The sequence below is a fragment of the Blennius ocellaris genome (assembly GCF_963422515.1).
Source record: "Blennius ocellaris genome assembly, chromosome: 19".
In the NCBI taxonomy this organism is placed as follows: Eukaryota; Metazoa; Chordata; class Actinopteri; order Blenniiformes; family Blenniidae; genus Blennius; species Blennius ocellaris.
This window is the reverse complement of record NC_137668.1, coordinates 25,329,676-25,348,251: the sequence shown is the minus strand read 5'-3', so window position 1 is coordinate 25,348,251 and position 18,576 is coordinate 25,329,676. Positions and strand designations below refer to the sequence as shown.

The 18,576-nt window shown below is 51.4% G+C and overlaps 1 protein-coding gene across 1 annotated transcript; it reads left to right on the top strand.

Moving 5' to 3' along the window:
* Positions 1-853: 853 nt before the first annotated feature.
* On the top strand, positions 854-18,148 carry LOC308143919 (zinc finger E-box-binding homeobox 1-like; the record flags this gene model as incomplete). Its single annotated transcript, XM_080514862.1, is given in 22 exon segments — positions 854-981; positions 2,526-2,726; positions 3,424-3,552; positions 3,985-4,091; positions 4,093-4,116; positions 4,118-4,159; positions 4,161-4,214; positions 4,216-4,435; positions 4,438-4,479; positions 4,482-4,525; positions 4,527-4,764; positions 4,767-4,822; positions 4,824-5,147; positions 5,150-5,201; positions 5,204-5,310; positions 5,312-5,332; positions 5,334-5,386; positions 5,388-5,425; positions 5,428-5,675; positions 10,825-11,005; positions 12,738-13,231; positions 18,017-18,148. Coding segments are annotated over 22 exon segments (2,916 nt in total). The 5' UTR covers positions 854-872.
* Positions 18,149-18,576: the final 428 nt, after the last annotated feature.

The following is an 18,576-nucleotide window of genomic DNA, read 5'->3' as shown; positions in this document are numbered from 1 at the left end:
AAACAGACAACTGTCTGATGTGCGCCGCCGCGGCGGGGAAGCTTAAGTCGATCCATAAAACATCTGCCGCGGCTAACTTTGCTCTTAGCGCGCGGCTCGCCCCAATTATTCTCGGCTACGACGCGCACGGGGCCGCGCCGACGCGCCCGTGTAGCCGAGGAGCCGCGCCGACGCTTAATTGCCGACACGCTACACCTGGCTTCCGCTGCGGGAAGCGGCGGGAGGAAGGAAGCGTTCGCCGCAGCCTCGCCGTCCTCGGGTTACACTACCCTACCACCGCGCCGCGTTGCTAATTAGCGCTCCTCGTTTGCCGCCAGTCTGAAGGCCGAGCCTCTCCAGGGAGAGGACGGCGCGTGATATTTATCACAATATTCACCCCCCCCCCCCTAATTATCGGCCCCCCCCGGACCTTACCTGAGTGCCTTACCTAACGCAGTGAAGAGAGGCCGCCATTCAGGCCGTACAAAGGCAGCCATACTCCTGCGTTCGCCTCTGGCCTTTGATGCTAATTAGCTTTCTCATCCTATTGTGAGCAGCAGTCAGGATATTGTCCCCCCCCCCCCCCCAACACACACACACACACACACACCCCCCCCCCCCCCCCCCGTAACGATGAAGAGGTCGAACATGCGAGATCTGCCTCCACAACATTATCGGATCACCGTGTAACAAATCCTAAAGGTTAAGGTTTCATACCTGCATCAATATGGAGACATGTTGAAACGATAGTGGGAATCAATACTGTGTGTGTGTGTGTGTGTGTGTGTGTGTGTGTGTGTGTGTGTGTGTGTGTGTGTGTGTGTGTGTGTGTGTGTGTGTGAGCAGTGAAGGAGGATTGTGTGTCAGAGGATGATGTCAGCACCGACGCCCTGATGGAGGAGATGCTCCAGCAGGGAGACACGGCCGTCATCTACCCCGAGGCCCCGGAGGACGACCTGCAGCGCCAGGGGACGCCGGACACCGGGGTGCACGACGAGAACGGTGAGGGACGAGGGACGGTGAGGACGAGGGACGAGAACGGTGAGGGACGAGGGACGGTGAGGGACGAGGGACGGTGAGGGACGAGGGACGAGAACGGTGAGGGATGAGGACGGTGAGGGACGAGAACGGTGAGGGACGAGGACGGTGAGGGACGAGGGACGGTGAGGGACGAGGAACGGTGGGGGACGAGAATGGTGGGGGACGAGAACGGTGAGGGACGAGAATGGTGAGGGACGAGGACGGTGAGGGACGTGAGGGACGAGAGCGGTGAGGGACGAGGATGGTCAGGGACGAGAATGGTGAGGGACGAGAGTGGTGAGGGACGAGGGACGGTGAGGGACGTGAGGGACGAGGATGGTCAGGGACGAGAATGGTGAGGGACGAGGATGGTGAGGACGAGGACGGTGAGGGACGTGAGGGACGAGAGCGGTGAGGGACGAGGATGGTCAGGGACGAGAATGGTGAGGGACGAGAGTGGTGAGGGACGAGGGACGGTGAGGGACGAGAGTGTGTGAGGGACGAGGGACGGTGAGGGACAAGAATGGTGAGGGACGAGGGACGAGGATGGTGAGGGACGAGGACGGTGAGGGACGAGGACGGTGAGGGACGAGAGTGGTGAGGGGACAAGGACGGTGAGGGATGGTGAGGGACGAGAGTGGTGAGGGACGAGGACGGTGAGGGACGGGGACGGTGAGGGACGAGGACAGTGAGGGACTGCTCCTCACTTCCTCTCCTCCTCTCTGCCTGTAAACATGCGAAGGCGTCCCTGAACACATCACCGTCTCACATCGTTACAGAATCTAACCTGTAATTACACCCCCCCTAGAGGCGGGGGAGGGGGGGCGAGTAGGAGTGGGAGGAGGAGGGGGGGAGGAGGGAGGAGGAGGGGGGGGTCTACCTGCTCCCCGTCTCCCATCAGGTGTTAACTCCCCCCATTAGCGCTCATTACAAACACCACGATCTGTTAAGCGCGACACACCAGGGCCTTTGTGCTCCTACCTGCTAAAAGGAGGCGGGGGGGGGGGGGGGGGGGGGGGAGGGGGGGGGGAGAGGGAGGGGGGGGGGGGGTACACCTGAGTAAATGTGTCACGTCGGTGCGAGGCCCTGACTCTCGGCTACCTGAGCGATAATGTGTGTGCCAGCTCTCACCTGTCCACGGGAGGGGTGGGGGGGTGGAGGGGTGGATGTGGGGGGGTGGAGGTAGGGGCGGGGGGGGGATTAATACATCACCTGTTAATGCACTAATGCTTTACCTGTGTGGGAGCACAGACAACCGAGACCCTCTGTTAGGCCAGCCGCTGTTTACCCACCCCCCCCCTCCCCCGCAACCCCCCCCCCCGGAGAGCGTGGGGCATCTCTGAAACACCACAGGTGAACAAGAGACAATCAGGAGCTGCCGGGAGCTCAAGGTCTCCGTTGGGACGACGTGGAGACGGGAAACCTGCTGCTGGTCTGACCTGGGTGGGGTTTACCTGAGGGGGCGGCCCCCCCCTCCACCCCTCCACCGCCCCCCCCCCCCGACTGACCGTACCGTGTGTCTGCAGGCACGCCGGACTCCTTCTCCCAGCTGCTCACCTGTCCCTACTGCGCGCGCGGCTACAAGCGCTACAGCTCGCTGAAGGAGCACGTCAAGTATCGCCACGAGAAGACGGAGGAGAGCTTCAGCTGCCCCGAGTGCAGCTACACCTTCGCCTACCGCGCCCAGCTGGACCGACACATGACGGTGCACAAGCCGGCCGGGACCAGTGAGCCCGGGGGGGGGGGGGGGGGCGCAGAGGGGGGGGGGCTACAGTAAAGACCCTCTCCTCTGAAAAATATCTATATTCTTTAATATGATCAGTGAGGAGTCGATGGAGGGAAATTCACCTGCATGGAATTAATAGAAAAGCTTCCCACATGGAAAGAACCTATATGAGGATATATGCGCATATATGGAACATATCAGCAGTTTATATGCTCATATATGACAATATATATGCTGCATACATGCCTATATAGGCAAAATTTAGGTGCATATATGTGAATATACAGGCCATTAGGTCTCCTGTACTGCTTCTTTATTTCCACATATATATGTATATACATATATATGTGTATATATATGTGTGTGTCACCTACACGACACAGTAATGTATTTGTCTCATATCGGTTCTTGTTGTCGTAGTATTATTATTGTTATTTTTCTTCCACTGTCATGTATCTGCTGTCTTGCTGTGGAGGAAGGTTCTGTGAGTTCTCATGTTCATGTTTATGTTTAAAAAATAAATACAAATAAATAAATAAATAAAAAAATAGATAAATAAATAAATAGAAGAGAAAGTGAGTGGTTGTACGACCTCGCGGCTCCTTCAGCAGCGTCCAAACGGGATAAATCAACATGAACCGCCCCCCCCCCCCCCACCCCCCCCCCACCCCCCCACAGGGACGAGCCGCGGCTCAAAGGTTGTGTTTCCATTGTCCCGCAGAGACACATCGCGCAGTCGGGAGGCAATCGCAAATTCAAGTGCACCGAATGTGGCAAGGCCTTCAAGTACAAGCACCACCTGAAGGAGCACCTACGCATCCACAGCGGTGAGTGGAACCGGGCCCCCCCGTCGTGGCCGCGGCGACGCGGGCCGGGCACAGCGCCTCGGCGCCCCCGTCGTCGCCGCGGATGTTCCGGTCTCCCCCCCTGAACCAATATTGATGTTTTATTTATGTCTGAGCCGCCGGTTCTCTGTACTCAGAGGGTTCCTGGTCCCGTTTCAGATCCTCCTTAATGTGCCGTAATTGTGTTTCTTTTGGCGTTATGGGATGGCAATTAGAGGGGGGGGGGCATTTCCCAATGGTGCCATTACATCAGCGTTTGAGCATCATTGAAATGCATTAGGGCTTCTTCCTGTCATACTGCTCATAGCCTAGCTTGCTCATTTAGCTTCATTTGCTAATGGAAATCTGCTTCTCTCCCCCCCCCCCCCCCTCCCCCCCCCCCCCCCTTCTGCTCCGCGCTGTGGTTTCATCTAGGAGAGAAGCCCTACGAGTGCTCCAACTGCAAGAAGCGCTTCTCCCACTCGGGCTCGTACAGCTCCCACATCAGCAGCAAGAAGTGCATCGGCGTCATCTCGGTCAACCGGCCGGCCGCGCCTAGGAAACGCCAAAAACCCAGACCCAGGGTCCGTCGCCGATGCCGCCGACGCCAGCCGTCGATCCTGCGCACCCAGATCAGGGAGAAGCTGGAGCACAGCAAAGCACTACCAGGAGCAGCTTGCCCACAACCAAATAAAGACCGAGCCCGTGGACTACGAGTACAAGCCCACCGTGCTGACGTCCCCGGGCCTGACGGCCATGAGCGGCGGGGTCTACAACGGGGGCGCGGCGGCCCCCCTGCAGGGCACGGTGCAGGCGGTGGTCCTGCCCACCGTGGGGCTGGTGTCGCCCATCAGCATCAACCTGGCCGACCTGCAGAACGCGCTGAAGTGGCGGTGGACGGCAACGTCATCCGCCAGGTGCTGGAGAACAACGCAAGGGCCAGGCCAACTCGGGGTTAACCACTGGAACGCTCCACGCCGGCGCAGCAGCAGCTCATCTCGGCCATCAGCCTGCCCATCGTGGGCCAGGACGGCAACGCCAAGATCATCATCAACTACAGTCTGGACCCCGGCCAGGGCCAGCTCGCCCCCCACAACCTGAAGAAGGAGCCCGGACACATGTCACCGACCGAGACCACTGCAGACACTTTCAAGTCCCAGCACCCGGAGGACCTGACCGTCAGGGGCCCCCGGGCCGGCGAGGCTCAGGAAAAAGAGGGAAAGACACTAAAACCTGTCTCCTGTGTGACAACTGTCCCGGCGGGCTGGAGACCCCTCCACGCCCTCAAGCACTGCAAGAAGGACGGTCTCAGGCTGAACGGCGTAGGCCTGGATAAGTCGGACTCTGCCGTGGCCGCCCTGCTGTCAGAGGGGGGGCTCTGCACCCAGCCCAAGAACCTCCTGTCCCTGCTCAAGGCCTACTTCGCCTTGAACGCCGAGCCCACCAAGGACGAGCTGGCCAAGATCTCTGACTCCGTCAACCTGCCGGCCCACGTGGTCAAGAAGTGGTTTGACAAAATGCAAGAGGGTCAGATATCCCCTGGGCGCCCCCCCACACCCCCGTCAGAGGAGGAGGACAGTGTGGTGTCGCCCGTTCCCAGGGAAGAACTCCGCCAACTTTGGACCCCTCTGTAAGCCACGACAGCCCGACAGAAGCACCCCGGCGGAGGTGAACGGCACCCACAGCCTGCCGCCCCCGCCCTCGCCACTGAACCTGACGGCCGGGGGTCCCGTCCCGGCCGAAACCCCCCAGAGCACTGAGGGGACCCCTCGACCTGTCGCTCGCCAAAGCCGGCCAGGGAGGGGGTGAAGAGAGCGGCACCCAAAGCCCGCCGCTACCTCGCCCCTCGCCTGGCGCCGCAATGCGGAGGAGCCCCTGACTTAACTTGCACAAAGAAAGAGGCGTCGCCACTCGCAGCCATGGGCGGCGGCCCCGTCGCACTGTACGCCAGCCAGCCAAGTGCCAAACCCCTGGACATTGTCACCACCATGCAATGCCTCAGGGCACTCGCCGCCAACAGCAAACAGACTATCCTCATCCCACAGCTGGCTTACACCTACACCACTACAGCCAACAGCCCCGCGGGGACCGAGACGCACGAAACCCTCCACCTGAACGGAATCAAGGTTAGCGCCGCCGCCGCCTTCTTCTGCTCCTTTAACCTGTAAATTCATCACCTTGAGGTACGACGACAGTCAGACGGTGGAAAAACGTAGCCGCAAGCAACATTTTCAGGGCGAGTCAAAGCTTTGTTCAGGCAACTCAACCATCCACCCAACTTGCCCCAACGGGGTCGTGGGTTTTTGGCGACATTTGGAGGGTTTTTTTCGGTAAACGTCACTTGGTATCGCCAAGGGATCACGCCATCGCTGGGCGCGGCCATTTGTGATTCTGGCGTAGTGGGAAGATGCTTGACGCCGATCGCGAGAAAATGTGTTTCAGACCAAGAACAAAGTCCAAATCTAGATTATTATTCCTTCAGAGTGAAGAGTATAAAGAGAAACTAAAGAGGTTTCATTGAGAAATCTTGATTATTAAAGAAACTACAAGTGTTTTTAAGTCAAAAGTTGTTGAATTCATACATTGACAGGCTTATACATTTACATTAAACTTCAGGAAAGTAAAAGGTTGTTCAAAATCCTTAACGTCAAGCCCTGAATTAGCATAGCTTAGCACAAATACTAGCCGTTGCTTGTAGTTAGCCGAGCAGAGCTCAAAGGGAACCAGTGAACACGTACGATGCTACGCTGTTATGCTAAAACAATACGCTGGTAGAAAAGCCTTTGATGGTGACCTTTGATCTCCAGGAGTACAGCGGTTAGCATATCTGAGCACAAACAGGAGAATATGAACTATTTCATGAGGCAGGAAGTTCAGATTGACTGTATTTTGAGTTCTACAATCGAGAGGTGACGTGACTTATCGGGTAAAAATCAAGGAATTTACAGACAACGGTTAAAATACTATAACTGGGCGTGGCCATTTCTCGCCCGGGGAGCGCAATCACGTGATTCTGGCGTAGAGTGGGAAGATGCTTGACGCCGATCGCGAGAAAACGTATTTCAGACCAAGAACAAAGTCCAAATCTAGATTATTATTCCTTCAGAGTGAAGAGTATAAAGACAAACTCCTTCCCTGGAGGTTTCATTGAGAAATCTTGATTATTAAAGAAACTACAAGTGTTTTTAAGTCAAAGGTTTTCTTGAATTCATACATTACCTTACACATTTACAAGCTTATACATTTACATTAAAGTTCAGGAAAGTAAAAAGAACGTGAACTACTTCATGAGGCAGGAAGCTCAGATTGACTGCATTTTGATTTCTACAATCGAGAACACTGAACAAGCACTTAGCTTAGCTTGACGCTAACATCGGGAGGTGACGTGACTTATCGGGTAAAAATCAAGGAATTTAAAGAGCAACGGTTAAAATACTATGACAGGTTGTTATTTATTAAAGTAAACCAGAAGAACCTTAGAACAGCGACGCAGGAAGTGGTTTGGATGAATTTGACAGAAACTCCTGGGGCTTAAAAGAGTTGAATTGTTCCATTGTTAAATATTGATGTAAAAAATGACTGGAAACCACAATTTGCAGAATGTTTTCAACTCCTCACCTCCTACTGCCCAAACCGATATAGACGTGAGGAACTTGAACCTTCCTCCGTGAAATGACTCACCGGTCTGAGTCACCGGGGCCGAGATTGTCGGGAAACGTTCCGTTCGTCCGCCGTTCTTCCGACGACGTGCTAAATAAGACGAACGCGCTTCGTTCCGCCGCCACTTCTTGCTCAGTGCTTCCACGTCCTCCGTGTTCCCCCCGCCTCCCCGCGGCGTCCGCCGGAGATCAGGTTGCTCTTTGCATAATGTATGAGGCTCGTCTGAACGGGTTTGGGGGGGGTAAATTGATCCGCTGGCTCGACTCGCCCTGACATCACCGCCGTGATTCACCCCGGGACCGCGGTCCGGACGAAAGCCCTCCGTCCGGGATCGTTCAAAATAAATGAGCCCGTCACATTTCAAGCGTGGATTTAAAGACGTGACGGTTTCATTAAAGACCAGAACGACCGTGTTGAGTGGAAAGATCGCAGTCGCAGTGACTCTTTACTTCTGATTTCAACTCCCTGTTTAAATAACAACAATTCCGCTAGCATGCTGGTCCACTAGTTGGCGCTGTTGTTGGTCTCAGTACTGAAAGCACACACACACACACACACACACACACGCACACACACACGCAGCAGAGAACAACGAGCTCTAAACATTAACAACTCATCGTTATTACGGTGACTGTCAAAATAAAACTACCAAGTTGTATTGTTATTACAGCGACTGTCAAAATAAAACCATCAAGTTGGATTGTTAATACGGTGACCGTCAAATTAAAACCACCAAGTTGGATTGTTATTATGGTGACTGTCAAAATAAAACCACCAAGTTGGATTGTTATTATGGTGACCGTCAAAATAAAATGACCAAGTTGTATTGTTATTACGGTGACTGTCAAAATAAAACCACCAAGTTGGATTGTTATTAAGGTGACCGTCAAAATAAAACTACCAAGTTGGATTGTTATTACGGCGACTATCAAAATAAAACCATCAAATTGGATTATTATTATGGTGACCATCAAAATAAAACTACCAAGTTGGATTGTTATTACGGTGACCGTCAAAATAAAACTACCAAGTTGAAATGTTATTACAGCGACCGTCAAAATAAAACCACCAACTCCAGAAGAACAAGGACGGGCATGACATCCTTGTCATGTGATGTCATGACATCACAGAGGAAGTAGTTACTGTCGCCATGGTAACCAGGACCAGGAGCAGTGTTTCCGTTTCCCAAACGTTGCATTTCAGCGTCTCTGGGTTTACCTGGAAAGTTGCTTTATAAATAAACTTCACTGACTCACGGTGCGCTATGCTAGTAGCAGCGTTTCTGCCATTACTAGCGTTTCCTCCGCGGTGCGCTACGCTAGTCACGGCGTTTCCTCCGCGGTGCGCTACGCTAGTCGCGGCGTTTCCTCCGCGGTGCGCCACGCTAGTCGCTGCGTTTCCTCCGCGGTGCGCTACCCTAGTCGCGGCGTTTCCTCCGCGGTGCGCTACGCTAGTCGCTGCGTTTCCTCCGCGGTGCGCTACCCTAGTCGCGGCGTTTCCTCCACGGTGCGCTACGCTAGTCGCGGCGTTTCCTCCGCGGTGCGCTACCCTAGTCGCGGCGTTTCCTCCGCGGTGCGCTACTCTAGTCGCAGCGTTTCTGCCGCTACTAGCGTTTCCTCCGCGATGCGCTACACTAGTCGCGGCGTTTCCTCCGCGGTGCGCTACGCTAGTCGCGGCGTTTCCTCCGCGGTGCGCCACGCTCGTCGCGGCGTTTCCGCCGTCCACGAGACTTTCTGAAAGTCTCACTTTTGACTTTTCAAAAAGCTGCGTTTTCATTGGCTCTGAGCACCGTTGTCGTGGAAACAGACAAAAGGCGATGAACTTTTCACTGGAGACGGAGGCAGTCGGGCCCCTGACTTCACCGATTCTCAGATTAGAGAAAGTGCTCAGGCTTCAATCTGCAAGTGAGTGGATTGAAATTGACTTTGCGTTTTATCTCCTTCTGCCTCGGCGCGATGGGACGGAGCGCTCAGCCCAGATCCAGGGCGAATCATTACTTCTTATTGTTCCGAACCACTAAAACATGACAGATGGTCTGGAGCCGTCCGGGGCCCGATCGATAAGTCATACATAGAAATGTCAGGATCCAGCTCCCTGTAAAAATGATAACCCTTAATAGTTGTTCATTGTGCGGACGCCTAATGGCCCGGTACTGATGGATGTAGATCTGAGGGTGTGTGACGGATCTCCCCCCCGCGCCGTCACCCAGGATGCACTCTGCCGAGCGCCGGCGTATCGATCTGCCGGAATCTGTTTAAACGCGGCACCTCTGCCGGCCCCATTGATTTATCTAGCGCTGGATTATACTTTTGTGTTAAGTGGGTTGGCAGGGGCCCGCCGGTGTGTACGTCTGCTGCTTGTTAAGGCCAAACGTCTGCAGACGCTACGTGGCGGCATTTCTGGACGGGGGAAAGACCGGGCAGGTTTTTTATTGGACATCAAAGGAGGAGGAAATGATTCTGCAACTTTTCCTGCAACGTCAGCAAAACGTGTCTCCTGAGTCATTCTGAGACAGAATTAAACATGTATGGAAATAGAATTAACCGTTACTACGAGGGACGCACCGATACCGGTATCAGTATGACACCGATACCGGTATCAGTATGATACGGCTGAATGTCTACGGTTTGGAGATTCTTTGATGTTAATGACAACAAAAGTAAGAGAGACTAAAATATGTTCTGACAAAATACCAAGAGGAGGAAGATAGTTTGTACATCACCAGCAACTTTATCACCAGCAACTACATTACCAGCAGAGTTCGCCTCAGAGTTAGCTCACACACTAGCGATGCTACATGCTAAAGAGTTTCATGCTCACACGCCAGCGATGCTACATGCTACATGCTAAAGAGTTTCAGGCTCACACGCTAGCGATGCTACATGCTAAAGAGTTTCAGGCTCACATACTAGCGATGCTACATGCTACATGCTAAAGAGTTTCAGGCTCACACACCAGCAATGCTACATGCTAAAAAGTTTCAGGCTCACACACCAGTGATGCTACATGCTAAAGAGTTTCGGGCTCACACGCTAGCGATGCTACATGCTAAAGAGTTTCAGGCTCACATACTAGCGATGCTACATGCTACATGCTAAAGAGTTTCAGGCTCACACACTAGCGATGCTACATGCTAAAAAGTTTCAGGCTCACACACCAGTGATGCTACATGCTAAAGAGTTTCGGGCTCACACACTAGCCATGCTACATGCTAAAGAGTTTCAGGCTCACACACCAGTGATGCTACATGCTACATGCTGAACACGATTCAAGTGACTGTAACTCTAGTAGCCTAGCGCAGAGCGGCGATAGACGCTATGCTACTGCATACGCAGTCGTATTCTGGAACCTTAAACCCTGTTGGACGTGACGTAGCGTTGACTGAGACGCCGTGCGGAGCCACTTCACGGCAACAGCCTTTACGTAACGTGTACATTCTGCTTTACGGCATCTCATCGGTACTCGGTATCAAGTAGCTAAAGGTTAGCACCCGTACTTGAGCTCGTCTTTTTAAAAAAACGATACCGCAGCATCGCAACCGATCAGGCAGAAGGTCCTTCGCCGTATTTGTTTGTTAGCTACCGACTCCTGACTGAAGCGTTGTCTCCCCCCCAGGAGGAGAGGCTGGACGCCGGGTCTGAGGGACTCTCCCTCCTGGAGGAGCAGAACGACTCCGACTCGGGCCTCGCCAGGAAGAAGATGAAGAAGACGGACGGCGGCATGTATGCCTGCGACCTGTGCGACAAGATCTTCCAGAAGAGCAGCTCGCTGCTGAGACACAAATACGAACACACAGGTGAGAATCCCCGCGTGGCTTCCAGGGCCGAGATTGAAAAGGAAGGAGGGACGGAGACGAAAGGCAGAAAGGACCAAAAAAGCTATAAAAAAAAACCTAAAAAAAACCCCGGAACAGGCCTCAGTCTTTAGGAAAAGATGAGTCAGAGTGCGAGCGAAGGGGGATTGAGGAAGGGTGGACACGTCCATTCCTCCAGGTATTACTCAACTCCCTCCAGAGGTCTGAGGGTTGTTTCCTCCGCTGCCAGCTCCTCATGTGAAGCAAGGATGTTGCAAGAGTTGATGGATCCAACATGACGACTCCGCGGCCAAGGGGTCAGGCCTCCGCGAGGCGTTGCTCTGCTTTAAGCACCGCGATACCTGGCTCCAGACTCCACTTTCTGCTCCAGATGACCTCATGCGAGGTGAAACTGGCTGCCGGACCCGAGTTTTGGACCGCGGCGATCCTGTTGTATTGTTTGGACACGCTCTCCGTGGATACGCCGACGAGAGACGCTCCCTGGGGCCCGCGGGCTCTGGCGCCTCTCGCACAACAATGTAGGAAGTTGCTCCAGCGTGTGTTTATCCTCGTGTCTTTCCTCTTTCGCTTGGACAGAAACGGCGTTTTCGAAGGGCTGAGTACACAGAGTCAGACCTCACATGCCTGAGCGGGGGGATGACTAACGCAGCCTCGCGTTCAACCCGAAGGCCTCCGAACCGCAAACTGTGTCTAATAATCGACGTTATTATAGGCTTTATTTAGCCAGGAGAACCACATCGAGATTAAGAATCTCTTTACAGTCGTGTCATCGTCCATCTGAGGAGACGCTAAATGGAAACTGCTGCCATGATCACAATTAACTGACTTATTTTCATGAGGCACCGATACCGATACCGATACCAGTATCGAATATCAGTCCCATACTGCACGGACTACTCGTACCAACAATGCTACATGCTAAAAGGTTTCAGGGCTCACACAACAGCAATGCTACATGCTACATGCTATAGAGTTTCGGGGCTCACACACCAGCAATGCTACATGCTATAGAGTTTCAGGGCTCACACACCAGCAATGCTACATGCTACATACTATAGAGTTTCAGGGCTCACACACCAGCGATGCTACATGCTAACACATTTCAGGGCTCACACACCAGCAATGCTACATGCTATAAAGCTTCAAGGCTCACACACCAGCGATGCTACCTGCTAACACATTTCAGGGCTCACACACCAGCGATGCTACATGCTATAGAGTTTCAGGCTCACGCACCAGCAATGCTACATGCTAAGCATGTTTAAAGTGTGAGCATAGTGCGATGTGGAGATAAGACGCTACGCTATGCTGCTGTAAGCTGTGAGGCCGGTGGAGGTGACGTAGCGCCGACGACGATCACTGAACGAAGAGCTAGCCACGCTAAAGCAGTCCAAAGCGCTGTGCTAAAAGAGCTTTAGCTTTCATCATGAGCGATTAGCACAGCTAGCTTTGCGAGCCATTCAGGTACTTTGCTACTATTGTTGTGTTTTTTTTCCTCCATTTAGCACGACGGAGGTTCAGTAGTCCCGGTTAGCCAGTTAGCCAGTTAGCCGGTTAGCTGGTTAGCAGTGCTACTGTGGTCGACGTACAGAAACTGTTCAGTTTGCGGTTCTGTTGGTGTGTCTTGTTGTGTTTCTCGTGTCGGGAGCTGCAGTGTGATCTGAAGGCGACTCGCCGCCGCCGCCGCCACGCTAACCGTCTCGTCTCTCCGCAGGGAAGCGACCTCACGAGTGCGGCATCTGCAGCAAGGCCTTCAAACACAAACACCACCTGATCGAGCACATGAGGCTGCACTCGGGCGAGAAGCCCTACCAGTGCGACAAGTGCGGCAAGCGCTTCTCCCACTCGGGCTCGTACTCGCAGCACATGAACCACCGCTACTCCTACTGCAAGAAGGAGGCGCAGAGCCAGGCGGCGGCGGAGGCGGGCGGGGGGGCGGGGGCGGGGCCCGGGAGCCCCGAGGAGGACCTGGAGACCCTGGAGGCCCGGGTGGGCGAGATGGAGGCGGTGACCCGGGCACAGCTGCAGAGCCTCCTCCCCTCGCAGCTGGACTCGGACGAGCGGGGGAGCAGCACCAGGGACGACGAGGAGAGCGAGGAGGAGGAGGAGGAGGAGCAGGAGGAGGAGGAGGAAGAGGAGGAGGAGGAGGACGTGGAGGAGGCGGGAGGAGGAGGAGGAGGCGCCGTGGACATGGACGACATCCAAGTGGTGCAGATAGGAGACGAAGGAGGGGAGGAGGAGCAGGAGGAGGAGGAGGAGGAGGAGGAGGAGGCGGACGAAGCAGAGGGGGAGAAAAAGCAAGTGGAGGAGGTGCTGGAAATAATTGAGAGGTGCTGGAGAGAGTAGAGGAGGAGGTGGAGGAGGAGGTGGTGGATACAGAGGGAGGGGAGGTGGTGGAGGAGCAGGGGAGCTCCCCACGAAGACCAGAAGGAGGCGCCGCGGGAGGAAGGAGACGCAGACTTAAAAGGAGGACGAGGACTCCCGGCCGAGACACAATCAGACTCCTCTGCACCTCCTCCTCCTCCTCCTCCTCCTCCTCTCTTCACTACTGTGTAGAAACCCAGGTGTGCCTGAAGCAGAAGCAGTGGCGAGGTCCGGGGCCTGCGAGGAGGAGGCGCCAGCGCCCCCACCCCCCCCCCCCCCCCCCTGCGAGGAGGAGGCGCGTCGTCCAGACCCGTCACGTTTTATTACTAGAACACCTCGTTTCTTTCTATCAGTGTTACTAATTTTCTGGCTCATATTTTAACCTTTAAGAAGCTGTACAGTCGGGAGATATTTCTATATCTTTTTATTGCCAATGAACAAAAGAGGAGAGGAGAGGAAGTCAGTATTTTGTTAAGTTGGAGGAGAGTGAAGGATCCCGCGCGCACTACTTTGGCTAGCTCCGGCCTGTGATCCCGCGTGACGGCGCTGCTTCAGGCCAGCGCCACTTTGTTCTGTCGTTTCCATTCGGAGCCTTAAGAAGAAGAAAAAAAACAAAAAAAAACAAAAAACCACCAGCGGAGAGCGAACAGGTATTTCCAACATCCGTCTTTTCTTTATTTCCCTCGTTTCGTTTTCTTTCTTTGAGTTTTCCTCGTACAGGTCGGTGTTCGTCGGTACCGCGCTGCAGCCAGGCTACGACCCAGCGGCATGCTCACTTTGCATTTTAGGGTTAAAGTTGAAAAAATATTAGATTTATTCTGTTTCGCAAGTTTATTTTAGTGAATTTAAAAAAAAAAAAAAAATTGGGGAAATTTAAATTAATTCCAGGTATTTTTTAATTTCTTCCCAAAATATTCACTTCTTCACCTAAAACATCTGGAATGAACACATTAACCCTTCCTAAGGTTTTCGTTGAATCTAGAACGTCATTCTAGAAATGTAACTCTATTCTAGAAACTTTAAATTCATTTACTTTATTCTCAAAATGTCTTTAATTCTAGAATTCCTAACTTAATCTAGATTTTTTTTTTAGTCAAGCTTAACATCTTGATTATGTTCTAGAAATATTGACTCTATTCTGTATATTTCTACCTTCATGTCAATGAAAGGTTGTTTTTTTTGTTCATTCTCAAAATCTTGACTTGATTCTACAAACTATAATAAATTCTAAATATCCTTATTTTATTCTTTAAATATTCCTTCATTATAAAATTCTCGACTAATTTAGGAATTCCTTGCTCGTTCTAGATGTCCTGACCTCGTCCAGTAAATTATCACTTTATTCCTCAATTTCAACCTTGTTTTAGAAATTTTAACTTTATTCTGGAAAGTTAACACTTTCTACATTTTCTTAATCTAAAATTCTATTATTCATTCTAGATATTTTAACTTGAAAGAATTTGACTATTCTAGAAATTCGTTTTTTTTTTTTAAATTAATTCTAGATTTTTTAAAATCCCTTATCTTGCTTTTAACCTGTTTTAAAGTTTAACTAAATTTTACAACCTTATTTTCACCACCGAGCCGCGTTCTCGATCGTTTCCCAGACGTTCTCGATCGTTTCCCAGACGTTCTCGATCGTTTCCCAGACGTTCTCGATCGTTTCCCAGACGTTCTCGATCGTTTCCCAGACGTTCTTGATCGTTTTTGACTAAAATCTTCTCACATTATTTCTCGTTCCTCTTTATCGGTCACTTCTCATCATTTGAACGTCAACAAAGTTAGTTTTGACTCTTTAAATTTCAACTTTACTCCTAAAGTGCAGTTTGCATGGTTCTTTGAGGTGAGGCGGCGCTGAATCAGCAGAATAAATAGGAACCCTTTGACATTATCTAGAAGTTATTTTTAGCGTTTTCGTTACGACTCTGATGGTAAATTGCTGAAAATAAAAGATTCCTGATTGACTTTATGTTGTCAAACACATAAGATGTTAACGATTTTGTTATTTACGAACGCTAACATTGACGTGTTACTTCCAGGCTAGCCGTCACCCTTTGTTTTCATTATTTATGCTAAGCTAGGCTAACTGGGAAGGCTAAAGGTCTTTAACCCGCGCGGGGGAACGGCCGCCGCAAATGTTTGAACGTTTTCAGTATTACAAACCGCCGCGGGTCTCATCGGAGGACTGTTACGGTTTCGGACGCTGCTAGCCAAGATGCTAGCGTGTATTCCAGCCCGTGACTGGCTGATGCAAATTCTTGTAAGCTAGCTACGCAGGCTAGCTTACGGAACAAAAGCCGCTTTTGCACTACGTCGTCTGGAAAGCTCGTGAAATAATCTCACGGCGCCCCCTGGTGGGTGAAGAGAGGTCGAAAACTGTCCCGCCGCTTCCCGGACTCAGAGCCTTATGCAAAAAATAAATGAATACAAATAAATAAATGAATAAATACAGGAAACCAGGAACTTCCGATCGGAGGAGCAGATTTTTGGCGATCAACGTTTTCTCGTCTCTTCAGGTAACGAAACGGAGGCTAACATGATCTTATGTCAGTATTATTTCATTCTCGTGTTTCAATGTGTTTAATTGTGTTTTCAGCCATGGCAGTATTATTATCACCACCCCTCCCCCACCCACCACACCTCCCCCCCTTCCCCACCCTCCGCGATGGGTCTGTCCGTTTTAGTCATAGAGAACTTTTATATTTATGTCTTATTTTTTTATATTTCTTTTTATTTATTACACTATGTAGTGTACAATACTGTAGTTTGTATTTGTATTAATACGATAATATATTTTAGTATGGACAAAAAAAAACAGAAAAGTCAGACTCCGGCCTACTGAAGGACGTTTCTAGAACAAATTATGTTTTTTGTTGTTGTTTTTTTTTTTCTTTGGGAAACTAAAAGAAAGTGGCACCGTGTGGTGTGACCCTGGAACCTGTGACCTCTCTGCATCCATTTGATTCTCGTTTACTTTCCTTTGCCCTCTCTAATATGAAGCTACTGAACTTTTGAAAACTAATTGTATGTCTAATAGCATGAGTGTGTGCCGTCGTATTGAAGGATGATCCTTAACCACACGAAACCTGCTCCCCCCCCGCCCCCCCCCCGCCAAGACAAAATAATATTATTGTTCCTTCTGTTTTTATTTGTGCCAATTTCTTTCTCCGTACGTCCACTTTTATAAGCTCCTCCCCCTTTAACACCCGTCTTTTTTTTATAGTGATTGTTTTTGTTTTGTTCTTTTTTTTTTTTTCTTTTTTTTTTTTAATGACTCCCCGTCTCACAATAAAATACATCAGTTACAAGCTGCTGCCTCGGTCTGGTCTTGTTCCGCGACGGGGGAAACGAACTTCAAAGTCAAGATCAAAGAGAAGAACGCATGTAAAGACGCCGCCACCATCGTCTTACATGGAAAATGTTCTGATTGGACGGTGTCGCGTGATTCCACGGGATTCCCTCGAATGACGTAGTCGAGGAAACCCCCTCGAATGACATAGTCGGGGAAACCCCCTTGTCGTCGGCCATTTTGAATTTTTCACGTCCGCCAAAATTCAGATTGTTTGTATTTTTGTATTTTCGGGGGTTCAAACAGAGAAAAAGACCAAAGTAGCAGATGTGATTTTATTCAATAAAACCAGGAATTCCACGTGAGCAAGAGGAGGAACAGGAGGAAACCTGCAGAACCAGAGACAGTGGAAGCCTGTTTGTTCCTCACGTCTCCAATGATGTAAAAAAAATACACGTAAACTACTAGACTCATCTCTTTGCATGGTATCTAGAAGGTTCCACACAGGCTCTTCTATATTCATCGTCTATATTTACATAATAGAAGCGCTTTACTACACCTTCTGGGGGAAAACGATTGTTTATAAAACGACCATTTAAAGGAACAGTGGACGATTGTAACGGACGTTTCCTCGGCTCCGTCAGTCGACCTTCATCGGTGAACTAACTTCTGTGTCGTGACTCACGATGCTAAGCTAGCAGACAGTCAGTCTGACAATGTGTTTCACTGGGAAACGACCACAGCGTGACTGAGCTAACGCTAATCATGACTCGGCAAACGTAACGTTGAACAGATACGTCTAATGTTACTACAATCTGCTAGCTACCGTAGCTGGCAGCGCTACACTTTGGTGGTGCTTGTGGCGAGATAGCCGCGTTCTGCTAGCTGTAAGCTAGCCACCGCTACCATTCATGTCAGTAACTAAACACGAGCTACTGACAGTAACCAAACACAAACACAGCTAGCTAGCTATGACTTTAGCAAACGATAGCGACGGTAAAGTCACTTCCTTCTGTTCTCCGGCGTCACGAGTGACAAAGAGACGCTTCAAAGACGAGTCCCGTCCTCCAGTGGGCGGGGCAACGCAGCGACTTATGGATTTGACGGCGGCGGTTTTTTTAGAACCGAGTGGTCGACGCGTTGCTACAGGCCGACTTCCTGGTCCAGGTCCTGGCCTGGTCCAGGTCCAGGTCCAGGTCCAGGCAGTGTCACAATCCGACCAAACTCAAGGAATTGATCTGAGACGTAATGAAACGTCGTCCTGCTGGAAGGAAAACACGGAACAATTGGTTTCATCTTTCGATAACGTGACCCGGGTCAGTCCCAGACCCCCGGGTCAGTCCCAGACCCCCGGGCAGGACTTCATCCCCGACGAGAGACATAGGACCAGACACCACCTGGTCCAGACACCACCTAGTCCAGAAACCTGGTCCAGACACCTGCTTCAGACACCTGGTCCAGACACCACCTAGTCCAGAAACCTGGTCAAGACACCTGATCCAGACACCACCTGGTCCAGACACCTACTTCAGGCACCTGGTCCAGACATCTGGTCCAGACACCACCTGGTCCAGACACCTGGTCCAGACACCATGTTGTGGTCCCTTGTGGTTCATGAGACGGAGAACCGGCTAGCTGGTTAGCATGTTTCAGAAGTGCTAAAAGCTCCACTTTCCACTAAAGGCTGATTATTGAAGAGGAGCAGGAACCCGTCCAGTCCGGCCCGTCTGGGAGCCGCTCAGCTCAAGGTCACACTATTGATCCAGATTAGGTTTCCTAGAGGGTCGCCCCCCTCCTGCCCCCCCCCAACCCCCCCACCCGAGCCCCTCCACTGCCATGAATTAGTAATAGGATGGACTAAAAATCCATAGTCGGCAGAGGAGCTGAAAATGATCCAAAA